The sequence below is a fragment of the Furipterus horrens genome, unplaced genomic scaffold, assembly GCF_987537825.1.
Source record: "Furipterus horrens unplaced genomic scaffold, mFurHor1.1.pri manual_scaffold_6, whole genome shotgun sequence".
Lineage (NCBI taxonomy): Eukaryota > Metazoa > Chordata > Mammalia > Chiroptera > Furipteridae > Furipterus > Furipterus horrens.
In genome coordinates this window covers 51,724,012-51,744,356 of record NW_028327176.1, presented here as the reverse complement: position 1 = coordinate 51,744,356, position 20,345 = coordinate 51,724,012, and the positions used below count along the sequence as shown (strand labels likewise).

The window sequence follows — 20,345 nt, the reverse complement described above, 5'->3', positions numbered from 1 at the left end:
GAGACACGTTTTAAAGAAACAGATTCACTACTCATTCCTGCACAGAAGCCAGAGCAAGTCAAAGTTGTGAAGAAAAGCATTGCGCAAAGCGTTCCCACCCTTTAGTGTTCTCGCTTTCTTTTCAGTTTTCATTTGTGAATTTACCACCCAAATTTTTTAGGAGGCTTCTTCAAGGCTTGACTTTTTAGATGAAGTACTCATTCCAGGAAATAGCTTTACTCTGTGTAAGATATGCACCACAGAAATCCTCAAAAAAGTCTGCATGTCATGCTGGCACAGAGGGAACCGTCTACTTTAACCGGAGGGTGGCCATTTAAGCTGGGCGGGATAGGCAAGGAAAGGTGGTGGACGCCTGAGCCGGTGCCCTGTTTTCACTTATCATATGATGCATTAGCGCCCCCTATAGATCGGCAGCTGTCGGCGCCCTGCCCTCGAACCTACGGCTCCGCTTACAGACTCCTGGAAATAGCCTCATCCCACTGTGAATCCTCCAAAATTCAACCCTTCTGCTGTGTACCCCGACTGGGAGCTCCAAACTGTCCGCCTCCTCTTCCCGTCTCTGCAGGGTTCCAGGAGTGGACTGTAAGTCCACCAGGACAATGAGTGAGGACACTGTCCCCGAGGCCGCCTCCCTGCCGCCCCTGGAGGGGCAGCAGTACTCTGACCGCTTCTCTGAGGATGACCCTGAGTATATGCGCCTTCGCAACCGTGCGGCGGACCTGCGGCAAGACTTCAACCTGATGGAGCAGAAGAAACGCGTCACCATGATCCTGCAGAGCCCGGTGAGTAGGGTCTGACCCAGGCGGGATGGGGCGGGGACGCGCGGGGGTGGGAGGGAATTGCGCTGATCCACCTGGGTGAACGTGAAAGATACTCCTCTTTAGCTCTCAGAGTCCTAGAAGTTTTAAGCCCGCTGAGTTAGACTAGGGTGTTTGATTCTCTCTCTAGCCTCTGGTGGATGGCAAAACCTGATGTATGTTCTGGTGGTTTGGCTCGGTGGTGGGTGGAGGTGGGTCTGAGAGGCAAGAGCCCCTCCTCAGTTACCAGTGCCCCTTCGGAGCCTTAGTTCCCAGTCTTCTCCCCTCCTCACCAAAAGCTAACAACGAACAAATTTGTGTAAACCGAGGCCAGCAGAGGGCGCCACGTGGAAAGTTTGGGACACCCATTCCTGAACACCAGAAAGAACTCACTGTTAAAACAATAAGACTGACATGCAGGGGTGAAGAGGGCCTGGAAGCCCCAGGAAGTGGGGAGAGTGGAGGGTTCAATGGGTTATGGACAGGCACCCGGGAAGGTAGAGCAACTCAGCATCACCCCACCAAAGCTCCAGACGAGGTCAGTTGGTGCCTGCCTGGCATGGACACAGAGCTCATCCTTGAGGTGGGGATAGAATGTGGGCCTACTGGGCCACTTAAGTAGGAGGCTGGTACATGTTCTTGGACAGAGAAGAGGAAAAGAAATGGGAGTCTGAGGGCGATAGAGCTGAGGGGTCCTCGGGAAGGGGCTGGGAAACTCAGGGATGGAACTGGTATCTCCAGGTGCTTGCCCAGATGGCCCTGCCTCAGCCCCCTCTGTGCCTTGGGGGATTGCATGGGCCGTATGTGACCCTAGCTGAGAGCACACAGTAAATGCTCAGGCCTCCCAGAGGAGCACTGAGGGATGGGCCTGAGGTCTTGGGGACAGGTGTGACACTATTGGGGAGCCTGAAGGAATATAGCAGGTGCTAAAAGCATTTGGGTGATGGCAAAAACGCAGAGTGTGACGAGGAGGGATGGCAGGTGTGGGAGGAGAAATGGCAGAGTTAGTACCAACACAAGCTTCAGGCCTGAAAGGGTGAGGGTAGGTGATGGAAATGGGAGGAGAGCTCAGACTGCGTCTCTCCTTTTTATAGATTCACCAGGACCTGAGCAGCTTTCCGTTTTCTCCAGAGTGTTCCCTACTGCCACCTGGTGGACAGGCATGCTTACTTCATAGCCCGATAGTCTGAAAAGCCAGGCTTAGAGTAGTGGAGCATCAGAAGTGGAGGAGACCTCAAAGGTCTTGAAATCCTTCTGAAACTGAGGAAACTGAGGCCCAGAAAAGCCACAGACATGCCTAATGGACAGGGAATATGGCACACTTTTTCATTCAGTTCTGGTTTTTAAAATGTCTCAATTACTCAAATGAAATCCTGTAGTGTCTGATGGGGGAGGGGTCTTGGCTATAACTTTGACGCAAGAAGGACCTAGAATCCAGAGCAGGGCCTACAGGATCCACTCCCAGCATCTCCTTATTTCTCCCCCAGTAGCAGTTTGGGGAGGCTCCTAAAATCCCACTGAAATTGCCCTATGTCCTCTGGGGCCCAGGGATCCCAAGGGTAGCCCTTGCCTAGCTGATGTGGGGTGAGGTGGGCACTTGGAATAGGGGCCCTGGGTCTCCTGTATGAGATGCCTGAGGGAACCGACCCCTCTGGGCCTGCTTCTAGTCTTTCAGGGAGGAGCTGGAAGGCCTCATCCAGGAGCAGATGAAGAAGGGAAACAATTCCTCCAACATCTGGGCCCTGCGGCAGATCGCGGACTTCATGGCCAGCACCTCCCACGCTGTCTTCCCAACATCTTCCATGAGTACGTGGGGAGCTGGGGAGCTGGGGAGCTGGGGAGCTGCCAGGAGTGGAGGGTGGGGGAAGTGAGGTGGGGAAGAGAAGAAGGAGCAGCAAGAAGCAGCTTGGTTGCCTGGCTACGGGGTGAGTGCTGCAGTTGCTTTAGCAAATCTGGGGGGATGGAGCAGCCACCAGAGAGGTACCTGGCTCTGTTTCCAATGCTGCAGAAGAATGATCCCTGATGCCAGAAATAGGAGGGGTAGGGGCTGTGGTGGCTCAAGGGAGAACCTGGTTCTGGTTATGCTGAGGGAGGGGCAGGATAACACAATGTCACTGCTCGGAGAAGTAGAGCAGCCTATATATAGGAACCCCCCCCCCCCCCACCTCATCAGTGGATTAGCATGAAGGGAAGAGCTTTGCAACTCAAGGTTCCTTACGTGGCCTTTGCTTGAAGGCCCAGGAGTGGAGAATGGGGAGTGAGGTTTCTGCTCCCTGATAACTTTAGCTATGGGTACAGAGCTGAAGAAAAATCGTTCTGTACAAACAACGTCCATGACTCAGGTTGCTCTTCCCTAGTTCCCTGGAGCCACTCCTCCAGGGTCTCCAGGTCCACATGGAAAGGCCAACTTGACTCCACAGGCCAGGGCCAACAGTAGCCAGGGCTAGGCATGAACCCACCTTCCTGGGGTCTGAAACAGTGTCTACAACCTTTAAGAAACAAACATCAAAAAATACTCCCCCTCAGCAAGATGAATACAGGATTATGGTGGAAAATTAGGAAAATATCCAAGAAAGGGAAATTGCTGTGCTGTGTTCTTACAACCAAAAAACTACTATTACCAATATTTTGATATATATATTTTTAGCCTTTTTCTCTTAACATATATAGATTATCAAATAAAAGTGGAATCACATTATTCATGCACATTTAATACTTTAACATGTCTTGACTAATTTTCACATAAATTATGATTCTATAATATAATTCTGAGTGGGATGTATGCTATGGCTAAATATGCCATAGTTTAATCCATTTCCATTTTTTTTTTTTTTTTTTTACATTTAGGTTGTTCCCAACTTCTTGCTGTTATGAGCAACAATGCAACTTGTTAATAAATCTGATTACATCTATGGCTATTTCTTAAGATAAATTACTAGAAGTAGAATTGCTAAATCAAAGTATATGCATGTTTTATAGAGTCGAATGCATAATACCCAATTACCTTGGAGAAAGATAAGACCAATTTACATTCCCACCAGCCATGCACTAGAGTACCCATTTACTTTCCCCTGATCCATAATATGTATTACCATTTGTTTCACTCTCATGATTTTATAGGTGCTGAAAAGTACTTTGTTTGTGTTTTAATGTGTAGTTACTAATGAGGTTGGATGTATTTTTATATATATATTGGACATGATTTTCTTTTTGTAGTAAATTGCCTCTTACATCTTTTGGCAATTTTCCTACTTGTGTGTTCTTTTCTCATATATTTTCAAACCTTTATAAAGTAAGACTATTTCTCTGTTATCTGTCAAATATATTGCAGTCTTTTCCAGTGTCTTGCTTGCCTTTTAATTTTGTTGATGATGTTTCTGTCTGGTTGAATGCTTTAATTTTCACATAGTTGAATCCACTATTATTTTCTTTTGGTTTCTACTTTTGATTGCCTGCTTAGAAACACCTTCCCATGGTTTATCATCTGATAATATACCCTTAATTATTCATTTGTGATTTTTTTTCAACTATTTGTACAAGTTGATTCTTTAAAATAACTTTGAAAGTATTTTGTCGAGTCTCCCCTTCACCTCAAAAAATTCCTCTTGGGATTTTGGTTGGGATTACATTAAATGGATAGACTAAATTGGTGGAGAATTTTTAAATTTACAATTTTGTATTAGAATGTAAGCTCCGCCCTGGCTGGTATGGCTCAGTGGACCGAGCACCAGCCTGCAAGCCGAAAGATCACAGGTTCGATTCCCAGTCAGGGCTTATGTCTGGGTTGCAGGCCAGGTCCCTGATGGGGGCATGTAAGAGGCAACCACACATTGATGTTTCTCTCCCTCTCTCTCTCTCCCTCCCTTCCTCTCTCTCTAAAAATAAATAAATAAATAAAATATTACAATGTAAACTCCACAGGGGAAAAGGTATATTTATATCTTTTGTTTCCTGCTATATCTTAGAATAGTGTTCTGGACTTAGAAAAGTGTCTGGAACATTGTAGGTACTTTAAAAATCTTTGCATGAATTAATTTTAAATCTTTTCAGAAATGATGTATGCCTTCTATTTAATTTTTTTTTAATTTCCATCAGAAAAGTTTAGGAATTATTTTCACATAATCTCTACTGATTTCTTTTTAAGTTTATCTTGAAAATTTTATGTAATTTTGTTATTTTAAATGATTCTTTTTCCATTTAACTTTCTTTCTGGTTTTTGCTGTAATTGGGGAAATCATTGGATATATATGTTTAAACTAGCCCCTTACCAAACGCTTACATTTTATTATCTTCTTACTTAATTCTTTTGGTTTTAGTATATAGAAAAAACACATACTTTGCAAATAATGGTCATTTTGCATCTCTCATTTCAACATCTACTCTTTGGTTTTTATTTCCAGTTTTTTCACTGCATCTGTTAGAACTCTCATAACAATGTTTAATAATAAGTTAGAGAGTAGTCATCCAGATCTTGTTGCTGAGTTTAATGGGCATTCTTTTAGCATGAGAGCTCAAGTTAGTTGTTTTTTATCATGTTGAGGAAATATCTTTTTATTTTAGTTTGATATGAGTTTTTCTCAGCAACAGATGTTGAATTTTATAAAATGCATTTTGGACATTTGCGTTTTCTTTCCTCAGACTATTGATGAGACAAATTATATTATTAGATTTCTGAATATTGAGCTCTTCTTTTCATCCCTGAAATAAGTCATTCCTGGTCTTGATGCATTCTTTTAAAAATACTCTCTGGATTTGATTCACTGGACTTTTATCAAGGATTTTTGCATTCATATTCACATATGAGACTGGTCAGCAGTTCACTTTTTGGACAATCTTTATCTTCTTTTCCCTAATGGAGTTTAAATAAGATAGGAAGCCCCTGTTTTTTGAAAATTTATTATTCACTTGAAAAGCCATCTAGATCTGGAATATTTTTGATAAACATTTTTTTTCAAAGTTTTATCTAGAATTTTTAAAAATATTTTGCTGGTTCTATATTTTGTATAAAACGACCATTTTGTGGAGCCTTTCAAAGCTATGAGAGTGATTTATAATATTACAATGTTTTTATCATTTAAACTTTCTGCAGTGAGTGAGAGGACTCGCATTCTCATTCCTGGTGCTCTGCAATCCCACTTTCTCTTTACTGGCCAATCTGGATGTGGGTTTATGCACAGATCTCCTCACATAAGCCAATCATTGAATTTCATATTGGTTCTACTGATTTTCTTGTTCCCAATTTATTTCTTTTGCTTTAATATTCATTAATTCTTTTTCATAACATTTTTTGGTTTATTTTGTTGTTTATATTTTTTCTAGAGAAGAATAAAATGGATGATTTTTTTAATATTTAATTCAATAATAAAAATGTTTAAGGCTATTTTTTTTCTCTGAGTATATTTGGTCTTATCCCATGAATTTTGACACATTGTATTTCCTTTGTTGCTAATTTCTAAGTAGGCGATTGCTATTTTAATTTTATTTGGGAGTGTATTTTCTCATTTTAAAATGGCTGACTTTGCTTTCTTCTAAAAATTTGTTGTCAATATCTAATTTTATTGCCTTATGTTTAGAAAATGTGGCCTAATATTTAGTGTCTGTGTTGAGGATTTATTGAGATTTTTTTGTAGCCTAATAATATCATTTAAAAATGATGTATGGGTATAGACAATCTCTAGAACATAGTAGTTAATCTATATCTTCATTTATTGTTATTGATTTTATAATAAATGAGAATTATGTTGTCTTCCACTGTATTTGAATTTTGTTCATTTGTGTTTGCTTTTCTGATGGCTTTTGCTTTGGATATTTTGATGAAATGTTATTCAAAGCATAAGTGTCTTTTACAACTTTAGCTTTATTTAGGATTAAACCTTTAATCCCTGTAAAATGACCTACAAAATGGCTCTCTGTCCAAAAGTATATTGTTTCCCTAAATTCTGCTTTGATAATAGTATTATAACCTCTATTTGCTTTTTGTTTATATTTTTATGGCATGCTTTTGATGATTCTTTTACCTTAACAAGTTTTATGTCACTTTAGTGTTTTTGTTTTTGTAAACCTCCTATAGCATTGTCTTCTGGCATCTATTGCTATAGAAGAGAAATCTGAAACAACCTATTTTTTGTTCTTTTGTAGATAATCAAAACTTTTTTCTAGATGTTTGTGGATTTCCCCCCTTATTCTTGTATTTCAGAAACGTTGCCAGGAAGTGTATAATTATAGGCTGCTTCTTCTTTTCATGGACTCCCTGCCTTCCATGCTCTGCAGAATGTGGAGTCGTCGGCGGCGGCAGCCGTCCGTCTCGAGAGACGATGGTGTAGCTTCTTAAGAGTCTATCTGCACCGCCGAGAATGGCTGTGCAGTCCGACTCGGGAGTGACATGGTATCTGTCTCCTCCCGTGTTGAATCGACATCTTGTGATGACGCTGAAGCTACAGAGCCTGGGCAGGGTAATATGGAGGGTCTGCTGTTGCCCATGCAGCAGACCCCCCCTCTCTTCGCAGCTGAAGGGTCCAAGGGAAAGACGGAGTCGATACAGCTTGGGTTCAGGTGCGCCGCAGGAGTTGCCGGTGTTGACTACAACGTCAAACCGCCTTAGGGACTCCGGCTCCGGATTTTCTGTCGGGGTTTACTCCCTTAGCCTTTCCCCTGAAGAGGTATGCCGCAAGGCAGCGGAGGTTTTTTGGAGTCAGAGTTTTCCTTCTCTGATGTACCCTGACTGGAAGATCGAACCAGCGACACTTAGCTCGCAGGCCGACGCTCAATCCACTGAGCTAAACCAGCCAGGGCAAAGAATGTGGAGTAAATCTTTATAATCTATATACATAGATCTTTTTTCAGTCCAGAAGCTTTTTCTATTAGAGCAATACTGATTGTCTATATGCTGACTCTCTGGTACTTGTCTCCCATAGCTATCATATCCTCTTTTATTGATTTCATGTCTCTGTCCTCATACTCTTCCATCTGAGAGAAAAGCAGGGCTGACCAGTGTTCCCGTTGCCTCACCAACCAGCATCTCTCAGGAAGGCAGTTACATGATTGGAAATCTGATTAGTGCACATCCAGGGTGTCTGAGTCAGGGAATGTAGAGAGGGAAACTCAAAATGTCTTGAGTTCAAGCCCAGAGAGGTTGTTCTTTGTCCAACTCTATTTGCCTTGGAATTTTTTGTTTTTTAATAGTGTGTCCTTGAGTCTTAATTTTCAGGGTGTTTGGTGGGTTTTTATCTTTTTCTGTGTTTTCTTGAGTAACTTGAATGAATGGCTCAGTTAGATCTGAGTCATAAACCTGGTGCCTCTGCAGGGCAGAGGATGGAGAGTCCTCTGAAACTCTCAGGCCTGTGGGTGGGGTAACGCTCACAGAGTGGTGGTGGGAGAGGGGCCTCCGAGACAGGATGCAGAGGATATGGGGGGTGTTTTAAGACCTATTTTGGCTTTCTGGGCATCACTCAGACCCACAGTTGTTTGTAAGAGAAGAATTCAAAGAACTGGAGCTAAAGAGCCTCCCAACAATAGCGACCCACTCCCCCAGGCTTTGTCTGGGGGCCTTATGCTTTTGATATGCTTCCCTTCTTGCCACCCAGGGTGAAGCATATGGGTAATTTCTTGTCAGGGTGATGCACAGTGAGGAGGAAGGGATTGCAGACTGGTCCATTTAAATTAGAAATTGTTGAGTTTGGAGTTCCATTATTGCTCTTCTTGCCCATTGAGCTGGATCTTTGGACGGCTTCTTGTCTCTGTCAGCTACTTTTTCTGGACACATGCCCTGGAGGTATACCATCCTGGTAAGCACAGGCCCTTTGGGTGCATTGTCCTGCCATAGGTGTTTGAGGGTTGCTCTGCTTGCTCTACATTGGGACAACAGTACCCACTCGACCTTCATCTTCACACACCATCTCATTATTTCAACTAATGGCAAACCTGGTCCAGGGCAGACATCACATTGTATAGTAGCGAGGTTTATAGAGATGGTGGAAGTTTCTCAAGAGCATTTTAGTTTTTAATACGATGCTAGGAGAGACAGCATCAGGAGGCTCCCAGCCAGACATCATTTTAAGCTGGAACACTTTCCTATTGATTCTCCTATTCGTTCCTAGACACTGACAATGGGAGTGCTGGGGCTCAAATGCCCTCTTCTGCCTTCTCAAGGCCTGCAAGCTGCAATCATCATGGTTAATGGGACAGACTAGACGTCAACTCCTAGACCCTTTGGGTGCCCTGAGGACAAGACTATCAAACACTCTGGGTTCATTTCCAAAACCCTTCCACAGGCCCCCAAAATTCCCAAAGAGAAACCATAAAGAGCCAAGAGACTCATATCCAGAGGGGAGTAGATGAGGCTTCCTGAGGCCTGCATGCCTTCAGCCAACCACAGACATCCAGAATGATTTCTGGAAGTTTATGACTTGTCAGAAAAAGCTGAAAAATTTACTCCCTGGCTGACCTGGCATTCTATCTGCCCTGTTTCCAAATCAGAGAAGAAGTTACATTGCATGGTATAGTTAAAACAGCATGGTCATAGCAGGTCTAATGATTAGTAACTTCTTCATGAAAGTGAACTAATGAAATATACCCATACTTGCACTCAGAAACTTATTCTTGCTTTTATTCGATGTCCTTCTGTAGGATTTATGGTAAGCTTGGCCTTCTGAGAACCCTTAATTCTGTGGCCTTCAGCTATGTCATGATTTTTTGACCCAAAGCAATGCCATTCTTACCCAAATAAGCAGAGGACTTGGTTTTCCTTCCCCTGAAGTCAGGTGAAAGGATGTTGAATTTCCTGTCTGTGGAAGTCTCTCATGCAGATGTAGTACCAGTGAGAATTTGGAGAGGACTAGGACAATGAAGGGGGTGCAGTGGAAGCCCCTGTTCTTCAGAGTAGCCTTGTTCTCACCCTGTCCTCCTCCAGACTTCTCCATGATGACACCCATCAATGACCTCCACACAGCCGACTCCTTGAACCTGGCCAAGGGGGAGCGACTCATGCGGTGCAAGACCAGCAGCGTCTACCGACTCCTGGACCTCTATGGCTGGGCCCAGCTGAGCGACACCTATGTCACGGTGAGGAGAGCACCTTGAAGTGGGGTGGGGCCCCCACAAAATCGAAAGGGAGAACTCCTGACTGTTGCCATGGCCATGGCACTGCTGGTGGCCTTTGGACAAGCTTTCTAACCATTGTGCTCACCTGAAATAACCTGGCCAGTGGACATTTCTCTGGATGGGGAGCTGGGAACTCCTGGATCCTGTTTCTATGGCTACCCTTGACCATAAAGAGATTCTTCTTGTAGCTCCATTTCTCTAGTTCCAAATTAGGGCCAAGTTCTCTTTATCTCTCATGGGTTGGGGTAGGGGTTGAGGAGATAAAGGTCCTTGAGAGGAAGATTTGGGTGTAGTGGATTCAGAGGAAGAGGGGAGTCAAACAGAATGTCCTTGGAAATGACCCCTTCCCTTTGCCACTGAGAACCTGTGTCTTTCCTCCAGCTGAGAGTCAGCAAGGAGCAGGACCACTTCCTGATTAGCCCTAAGGGAGTTTCTTGCAGTGAAGTCACAGCATCCAGCCTGGTGAGTACAGTCTGGTGTCTCACTGCTCATTCCTTATTGAAATGACTACCCCCTGTGCTCCTACAGTGATAGGTCATCTCCAAATTTTCCACTTCTGTCCTGTCCCTTGTGGAGCTTACAATCTGGTGGGACAAGAAGACACATAGGTACCAAAACAAACTGAGTGCCCAGAGCATGATGCCACCACAAGACCAAAATGTGAGGTGCAGGCAGCAAGCCCAGTGGGAAAGAGAGGAGATGGGCCTGGTCCACTGAGCCTGGATTGTATCACAAAGTCTGGGAGAGGGGAGGACTTTCTGAAGGGGAGATAAGTTAGAATGAAAGCCAATGCCTTGTCCCAAAGCAATGCAAGACTTGTCTAGTGCTGGTGCCATTAGCGATAACTTCTGGGACCACTTTCAGTTTTCTTGCTCCTTTAGGTATGATAGTAGAAACTTCCAGAAGTTGGTTTCATCAAGAAATATTTCTGGGTGTAAGGAGGAAAGCAATAGAAATGACTGTCTTAGAAGCAGAAGAGGGCCAGTGTTTCTTAGATGCGTGGGCAACAGCTGTTGGACCTGGGAGAGGAAGATGCCACCTTGGGGCCTCCGCCAGGCTTGAGACACTCAGATGTTGAGTCCAGGTCCTCAGCTTAAAGATCAGGCCACTTTAGAGGCAGGAGAGGACGCTGGTGCCCAGTGAGGGAAAGTGACTTGCCCAGGACCACCCAAGGAGGTCATGGAAGAGTCAGACAGGGACCTCAGACACACGGATGGCACAGGCTCTGTCTTTAAGGCATTTGTGGTGGGGTCGGGGGAAGAGGGGAGGTGATCAGTGATTAAACTCAAACTGAAGAGTGCTCTGAGAGAGAAGAAGGAAGCCCTGGGAGCACAGAGACAGGGCTTTGGGCTCACCGGGTTCTGTAGGAGGTACAAAGGAGGAGCTTCTAGGTTGAAATGGTGATGAAGGAGTAGAGTCCTCAGGAGCTCACTGCGGAGAAGCAGACTTATACCAGGGAAGCAGGAAAAGGCTGAGCAGAGGTGACCATGTCTTCAGCAGGAGGGCAGCACGCGCCAAGCCCAAATGAATGCCAGGTCCTGGTGCACTTGGGAAGACTCATGAGGCACTGAGTCTGGCTTCCATAGTCAGTGTCTGGAGGTGAGGCTGGGAAGCTGATATTGACCAGATGATAAAGGGCACTGCGGGCCTGTATAGCCCTTTATTCTGCTGGACACGCAGAACCTCTGAAGCACTGTCAGCAGGAAAGTGATGCAATCAGGTTTCCATTGCAGAGAGTGCCCTCTGGCAACTGTGTGGAGGCAAACAGACATCATGCCAACTGGTTGGGGCTGATACAGTCAGCCAGGAAAGCAATTCTGGGCCAGCAGCATTAGTGGGCCTGGTGATCATATGGGCTGGCAGTGTGGGACTGAGTTTGAAGAGCTGGTGGGATGTTCAGGAAGGAAGGAAGTGGCGTTTGTTTGTCCTAGATTCAGAAGAGATATGACCTAGAGATCCAGGTTTGAGAGCCAAGGGCCTGAGGTGTTGTGGATGCATGTGCCTGTGCACTGTGCAAGAGAGCCTGGCTGGTGAGGGGCGGGGAGGGTGAAAACCAACCTTGCTAAGCGTGTCTTGGTACTGGGCTTGTTTTTCAAATTTGCTCAGTGGAAGCATCTGCACACCAAGCCCCATGTGCCTGGTGCTGCCCTCAAGAGGGGTTTGTTCTCATTTGGACAAAAAGGCTCTCTGTGGGGGTAGTGGCGGTCCCATTAGACTATGGAGACTCTTAAGTGACAGCTGGTCACACATTCAAGGCTGAGATGAGGATTGCATGAGACTGGAGAGAGACCATCCTGGAGAGGGAACTCTGAGCAGGCCACACATCAGAGGAAGAGGGGGAGCTGGGCTGAAGGGAGACCAGGGGTCAGTATTAGACACTCACAGGTTTAAGGTCCCTGAGGTGGGAGAGTTGCTGCCACTTCTAGGGGCCAGCCACTTTGAAGTCATGTTCATTCTGTAAAATTCACTTAAACTAGAACTTTGTAAGAGGGGATTTGATGCTTCTGCTTAAACAAATGATGTCAATAGGATGTCCCTTCCCCACAAGAGTCTGTCCCTTCCTTTGGTACCATCTTGTCTGTGGCGCCTTCTGGAATGGAGGTGGAGGGCACTGCCCAGTGTCCCTTGTTCAGAATGTCATGATGGTACAATTTTAAGGGCCAAAGCTATCGTGATTTTTAGAAACTAAAATCTAGCTTGTTAATAATGACAGGGAACACCTGTCATCAACAAGTTAGGTTAACTACCAGCTGCAGGGCAATTGCACCCTGGAGACCAGGGGGTATGTTCAATAAGACCAGGGGGCATAGTAGGAGGGGACTCATTACAGGGTCTGGGTTGGTGTCGGGTGATTTGGGGAGTGTTCTGAGAAGGAGGTGTTGTCTTGGCTGGTACACTGTCAGATGCTGGGGTGATTCTAAGGTGGGGGAGGGTCAGGGGTCAGTGACGGGAATGGAGCGAGGCTGGAGCTGCTGTTGATAAAGAAGCTCCAGGGTCTCCAGTTGGCCAGGAGTGAGGTGTGGGTCATTTTTGTGCTTGCGCAGTGGTGTTTTTGTCTGTGCTTAGACATGATTAAGGAGCAGTCTTTTGTCTTGCTATGTCACAATCAAAGTGACCTTCTCTGATTGTGATGTTCTATGAGACTATTTCTATTATGCAGGGGACACCACAGCCTCACTGTGGGCTGGGCCAGCCAGAGCCATCAGAAATTGTGCATGTGTGCACACCCACCCACTCACACACACACACTCACACACTCATACACGAGCATGTGATTTTTAGCCATTACACCTACTAACCCGTTGGTGTCAAAAGCATGTTATAAAACCAGTGACTACTTTCTACTTGTCCTTTAAAACCTAGCTTTTGGGTCATTGGTAAAAAGACATTTTACAAGGATTAAATACTCCTCCCATCTGCTTTTAGAGAATTCTACGAATGACGCTATTCCAGCAGCTTGCTGCTTAGAGCGTGGTCTGTGGACCAGCAGCCTGAGTATCACTTGGGAACTTGTAGAAAAGCAGGCTCTCAGGCCCTCTTCTTGGTCTACTGAATCAGAATCTGCATTTGACAGGATCTCCAGGTGATTCTTATGCACACTCAAGTTTGAGAAACTCTGCTATATTGTTTTTTATGCTGAATTGAATCTCCTGTGTCCCCCATTAGTCTGGGCACTTACTGAGGGCAGGAGCTGGGTCTCCTTCTCCCCCAGCACCAAGCACAGCCATTGCTGAGGTGTGATGAATGAATGAATACCAGTGGGTATCCATGTGCTGGCCCACCTGTGGGGAGGGGAGTTAGTGTCTGTTCAGTGGCCATCAGTGTCTTTTCTTCCCTGGCCCAGATCAAGGTGAACATCCTGGGAGAGGTGGTGGAGAAGGGCAGCAGCTGCTTCCCAGTGGACACCACAGGCTTCTTTCTGCACTCGGCCATCTACGCAGCCAGACCTGATGTGCGTTGCATCATCCACCTGCACACGCCAGCCACGGCAGCGGTGAGTGTCAGCTCCTCAGCCAGCACGTCACGTCCTGAGGCTGGCAGCAATCCCACAGTACTGCTTCTCTGAGACTCCCCCTGAGCAAAGACGTAAGACCCCCAAGCTAGTGACAAGCTCATCATTTAAATAGAACTGGAAAGATTTCCTGGAGTTCATGCTAAAGTGAGGAGAAGGAACACCCAATGTGGGGAACCTAACTGTCTTCACTTTTCTAACAACAGAACCCTTGGTTTGGGAAGAGAAGGTACAGACGTGTAGTGTTTGCCCCACTGCATCCCCTACCCTGCCACGTACACAGACTGGCATCACTTACCTGGGTGATGGCCCCTCCTCAGTTTCTCTACTCAGGGAGGTCCTGTTGGACCGAGGGCTAGTGCCACTCTGCCCCTTCCCCCAGCCCAGGCTCTGATGAGGAGAGATCTGGATAGAAGATGTGGGAAACCTGGACTTGCCAACTTCTCATAGCCCAGGGGGACTGAGATCTGGGGATGGGGGCAAGGAAATCTGGGAGACAGTAGAATAAAGAGCCCCCTTCCCCAAGGAACAGGTTGTCCCTTCAGGGTCTCTAGTAATTTCTCTGCAATGTCACTTGGAAAGGCAGCAGACAACCAGTTCTAGTTGTCTCCACCGTTACCCCATTATACCCACCCCCCAGGCCATACAGGGGCAGAGCAGACTTGTAACTGGCCTGTAGTTTTCTCAGCAAAGCACATTCATTGTGAGCACTGAGACCTTGCAGAATTTGGACCAAGACTGGATGATGTCTTTGTGCCAAGTGTGCAGAGCCTGGGCTTACTCATGGGGCAAAATGAGTGAAGGAGGCCAAGAGGCTCTTCTAAATCTCTCCTTGCTTTTAATAAAAGGCAGAGCATGAGCCATGGGGGTTTTAATTCTGTTCCCTAGCACCCTTATTGATTGCTTCATTGCTGTTAAAATGGGGTTTCACAATGGGCCTCCCTGTTAGCAAGGAGTCGTGGCTGTTTCTGCACTGACCTCAAGGCTGAGGGTCTCTACCAACCCACCCCAGGGGACCCCAGGCCCTGCTCTACCCCAGCCTGGTGCCAACTCCACCACCCTCGCTTCTTCCCAGAGTCCTAGGACAAGAGCAAAGCAGGCAGGTGGCAGCGGCAATAGCTTTCTCCAGTGCCTTCTTTGCAGCAATTTTAGAAGGTGATATATGGACACAGCTGCTGTGAAAACTGCGATGGAAGGACATTAGAGGAAGCAGCCAGAAAGCAAGACCCCAGCCAGGTGGCAGAGAGCCAGAGGGTAGCCTCTCTCATGTACTTGGTCCCCACACCCATCCCCAGAGCAGAACTTGACCATGCCACTCTGAGGAAAGGTGCTGGGAGCTACAAGTGCTAACCGTTCTGTCGTCTCACTGAAGGTGTCAGTCATGAAGTGGGGCCTCCTGCCTGTCTCCCACAATGCCCTGCTAGTGGGGGACATGGCCTATTATGACTTCAATGGAGAAATGGAGCAGGAAGCGGATCGGATCAACCTGCAGAAGTGCCTTGGACCCACCTGCAAGGTCTGGCTCAGCTCTTCTGGGAACATGTTTCAGGGCAGGGTTGTCAAAAGCTGACGTTACAAGAGACACACATTTCATTGGATGATGATTAGAATTTGTAAATAAAAATAATGAAATAAAATTCTCTCTATCACACTACTCTGAGATTCTGGTACACACCCCCAGATATAGTCACGTGTATTTATAAAACTAGGATCATAAAATATATTTTCTTTTTTCCCCTAGCAATATACAGTAAATGCCTTTGTATATTATTAAACATTTTCTACATCACTATTCTAAGTGATTAAATTTTATCTCATTGCATCGATGGCTGTGCCACCATTTACCTGAACAGTCCTTTATGATTGGACATCGGGAGGGTTTCCCCCCCACCCCCAAATTTTCTCTTGATATAAACACTACTGCAATATAAATCCTTTCAGCTAAATCTCTGTATGTGTTTGATATGACTTCCTTAGGGTAAATTTCTATGGATGCACATTTAAAAATTCTTATATCACATGACCAAACTGTTCTCTCCACCCCACAACATCTAGTATATGAGAATGCTATTTCTCTGTGGTCTCCCCAAACTTGAGTGCTATCACTTTTTTTTCCTAACTTGATAGAGGAAAACAGAATCTCATTTATTGTTTGGTTAAAGTCTAAAGACCTATTTTATAAGGGTGCATAATCGGGGTGGTCAGCTTAGTACAGGAAGTTTAGGAGCCAAACCTGAGTTGATGGATGCCTTCTCCCATCCTGGAAAGGCAGTCCCTGTCATTTCCCAGCTGAGACTCCCCACCGCCCCATCTCTGACACAGAGGAGAAATCCCTGCTGCTTGCTCCTGACATTCTCTAAAGCCTTGTGAGCAGTGCCCGGGAAGGAATGAGACGTTCATCTCTGTGAATTGTTACAAGAATTTGAAAGTTGGGGCATTTGTTCTCTGCAAAATCTCTTGTGGGACAGAGTCACTGTCTTTTTCCATTTCTCTGGCACTTCAGAGGGAAAACCTCCAGCTGTTTTTGGTAAGAGAGGCTGTGATCATTAGGCCTCAGCACAGGTCTCCAGGGAAAGATGCGACACATGGATCTATGTCCCGGCTCCCAGGTGGACACCAGCTGGTCTCAGAGAGTTCTCAAGGATAAAACCAAACAAGAATTTTTGACATCTGGACCTCAGGGCATCAAGTGCTTGGGATAAACTCTTTTCCAGGTTTTCCCTCCTCTCCTCTGTCTTCCCCTGGCTGAGTCGGAAACACTGAGCCAACACAACAGGGAGACTACCTGGGCTCTAGTTCCCATTCTGCCCCTAAATAGCTGGGAAACTTAAATTTCTTCAGCTTTGTATTTCTTCTACTGTAAAACCAGTGAGTTAGATTAGAAGGCTGCTGTGACCTTTTTCATAGAACTGTAGGATCTTACATCTGCAGGGACCTCACTGACTGTATGGAGAGCAGGGCCATTGTCCAGAGAGGTCATGTGATTTGCCATCAGGGACTCGGGTTCCCCACCTGTTTCTGCAGAGTCACCTCTTAGAGAGCCAACCCCAGGCTGACTCATAGGGGCAAGAAGTTGCTTTTGAGGTGGGATACTCATATTGGACATGAAATAATTTTGTTTACTTTATCACAAACACTAGCTCTTCAGACTTCTAAGATCTCCAAGGCCTAAAAACCTAGGCTCAAAGAAATCCACCAAACTATTTTGTCTCAGTATTAAAATTATTTTTCTATTTCTAGGGTTGTTAAAATCACACGTGATTTTACATGTGGGGCACATTGGGGTATTTGTGTAGGGAGAAGGAACAAGGAGTTGGGGGGAAGGGTGCTCCAGGATTGAATATGAAAAATCTCTCCCTCTTCACTAAAGTTTAGAAGGCTCAGAGTTTTCATTGGCCATTTGCTCCTCCACAGATCCTGGTGCTAAGAAACCATGGCATGGTTGCTCTAGGTGACACCGTGGAGGAGGCGTTCTATAAGATCTTCCACCTGCAGGCTGCATGTGAGACACAGGTGAGCACGTTCCTCCACAGACTCTGGGGAAAGGCTCTGACACTGGCCCGTGGGCAAAGGCCACCCCTCCCCATGCCATTAGCTGTGATTCAGGGCGGCCTATAAGCCCAGTATCTAAAAGCCTGGCCCTACTTCTCTGTCTTGGCACCACCGTATTCACCTGAAGTTTGACACTTATAAGCAGTTGTGTAGCTTTAAAAAATATATCACCATTGTCTAACAACCAACACCCAGCTCCAGGGGGTCAATGCCCAGAATGAGGAGCTATCTGGGCTCATCAGTTGGACAGCAGGAGAAACCATAATAGGGCAGATAAAAGTTCTCACCATGGTCACATATCGCTTTGGGTATACCTGTTACATTTGACTATGGCCAATAGACACCACTCATGTAGGTTTCCTTCCTTCCTTTCTCCCTTCCTTCTTTTCTCCCTTCCTTCCTTCCTTCCTTCCTTTCTTCCTTCCTTCCTTCCTTCCTTCCTTCCTTCCTTCCTTCCTTCCTTCCAGGGGGCTAGTTTGCAAAGACCGTGAACATGGTCAAGTCCAGAAAGAGAAGTGGAGCGGAGGCAAGGTGGAGGGTTGACATGGCAGATAAACACGAGGACACCTCCAAGGTGATATGCAGGGAGCATCATGAAGTTCCCCTAACCAGTGAGAGATGGGGTGGAGGGTGGGTGGGAGTGTCAGTGGTCATGGGACTCCTAGAGGAGTTGGTGAAGAAGCAATAGGAAGTCAGACAAAAATCCTATAGCTTTATCAGGCCAGTGATGTTGGATAAGCCAAGGACACACCCCTTTCAGTGTGGCAAGATGTGGGGGGTGAGGAGGGGCTTAGCATAGTTGACTGGGCTCCATCCTCCCCAGCTCTGGGCTTGAGTCAGGGACTTTCCTCTGTGATCCTCTGTTTCCTCAGCTGCATAGGTGGGGCCTGTAGAGTCCTTCTGAGGACAGCCTTTCAGACAAAGGAGAGGCGTTGCCGATGGTATTTTTGGGACTCGGTGGATGGGGGTGGGGGGCCTTGCTGCTTCAGGATGAGTCAGCTCCCGTCTGCCCTCTCCTGGCCTGTCTGGACAGAGCAGCGCCCCAGGAAGAAGGCCTTTCTCTTGGGAGTAACAGGGAAGGGAATTATATTCCAGAAGCATCACTTCTTGTGAAGGCTCTACAAGTGGTTCCTTTCTCGGTGGTTTTTAAAGAAAGGTGTTGAGAGGACAGTTATTAAGACAGTAATGAAGAGGTGTTAGAAGAAGTGGTATGAGACTATCCTCCTACCCTACCCTTGAGGGGGAGGGAGGAAACCCAGCAGTGGTCAGAACATGAGAAAGTGGAGCAGGACCAAAGCTCTGCCTTTCCAATATAATGGCCTTGCTGCCCCCTAAGCAGCGATGCTGGGCCTGAGCTTGGACCCCTGACTGGGGTCAGAAAATGGCAGAGCCTCTGATATGCCCACTTTCCCTACCCCACATCTGAGCTCTTTAAGAGTTTCCTATCTTTCTTTTGAAGAAGAGGCTCCCATGAAAAATTGTTCTTGTCTCCTTGCAAAGACGGCACAGCCCTGAGAATGAATGGAGAGAGATGCCCCCATGGTGAAGTGTGTCTCTCCCAGGCTCCAGGCCCTCAGAAATGGGCAGTGTGCAATTTAACTAAAGGCAGGATGGCCATGTAGCAAACACAGAGCTGAACAGGCAGAGCTGATAGCCAACTGGCTGCTCCTCTTGGCTCTGCCGGCTGTCCCTTTCTTTTCACTCAAGATTGGTTCAATGTGATCTGGTTGTAATGCATGCGGCGATGAAGGCAGATAACCCCCAGAGAAACTCCAGTGGCTTCTTTTAGCTGGTGGAGCAGGGAGGCTTCTAGAGGAAGACATGAAACTGGAAGGCATGGAAGGAAACCCGGCAAGGTTAGCCCAGAGGTTTAAGGCGTGGAAGTTCCCTGGTGCTGGCAGTTTGCAGATGCTGTTGGGATCCCAGCATGTGCTGGGTCATTTCTGGTTAAATGGCCAGCATCAAGATTTTCTTTCCATTGTGGGTCTAGTTTTCTCTGTCAGTGACTTTGGCAAACAAACAAACGTGATTGTGGTCATTTTAGTGATTCAAGGCTAAAAGCCTATTTTTTCCTCTTGGGACAGTGTCTTCTGTGCTCCCCATCAGTTTGGGATTCCAGGAAACTGGGCCACCCCCAGCTGAGAGAGGCAGCTCTCTGCTCTGCTTACAGGCAGATGGGAAGAAGCTCAGGCAATTCTCCATCTGCTACCCATCACCATGGGAACCAATGGAAGAAGAGGGAGTTGGGAGGGGGCAGCTCTTGCAAGGATGTGGGCAGTTCCCTCCTCCTCCATGAATGACCAGTACCCAAAGAATATTGCTTCTCAACCTTCCATGGTAAAACCTCATAATTTATTTGTCATAAATATATGGCATTCCACATGCACCAGGTCTTATCCTAAGTGCTTCACAAATATTACCTTCAATAATTCGCATGAGGTAGGTAGTACTATTTTCATTTTACACATGAGAAAACTGAGGCACAGACAGGGTAAATCACTGCCCAAAGTTGCACAGTAAGTAAATGGCAGAGCCAGGAGTCAAACCCAGGCAGCCTGGTGCCTGCGTCTGTGTTCTTAAACCCTACACTGCATTGCACTGCCTCTCAGGGCAGTAAGTGTTGGTGGACAAGTTTGGCTGACAGGCCAGGACCTCTCTTCAGGGAACTGGCACTTCAAGTCAGGGTTTCAGGTCACAGGCAAAAGTTCTGTCTGGGCAAGATGAGGATCCAGGATGAACTAGGTAAATTGATTGACCAGGTGGAATTCACTGCCTCAGAGGGTATGTTCCATGCACTCAGCCTCAGTGCTGGGCGTGAGGGACTTCAGGACTAGGAAGCCTGCCAGCAGAGTGCAGAACTGGGATCAGTAGATTTCAACTCACTG

The 20,345-nt window shown here is 46.3% G+C and overlaps 1 protein-coding gene across 1 annotated transcript in view; it reads left to right on the top strand.

Annotated features, from left to right (window-relative positions):
* The window catches only part of ADD2 (adducin 2), a 53,511-nt gene that overhangs the window by 10,147 nt on the left and 23,019 nt on the right, over positions 1 to 20,345 (top strand). The window contains exons 3-9 of the mRNA XM_090281491.1: positions 566 to 782; positions 2,465 to 2,603; positions 9,706 to 9,857; positions 10,278 to 10,358; positions 13,741 to 13,890; positions 15,281 to 15,424; positions 17,323 to 17,421. Of these exons, the coding sequence (XP_090137617.1) occupies positions 600 to 782; positions 2,465 to 2,603; positions 9,706 to 9,857; positions 10,278 to 10,358; positions 13,741 to 13,890; positions 15,281 to 15,424; positions 17,323 to 17,421 (948 nt within the window). The 5' untranslated portion in view covers positions 566 to 599. The remainder of the gene's footprint in view (positions 1 to 565; positions 783 to 2,464; positions 2,604 to 9,705; positions 9,858 to 10,277; positions 10,359 to 13,740; positions 13,891 to 15,280; positions 15,425 to 17,322; positions 17,422 to 20,345) is intronic.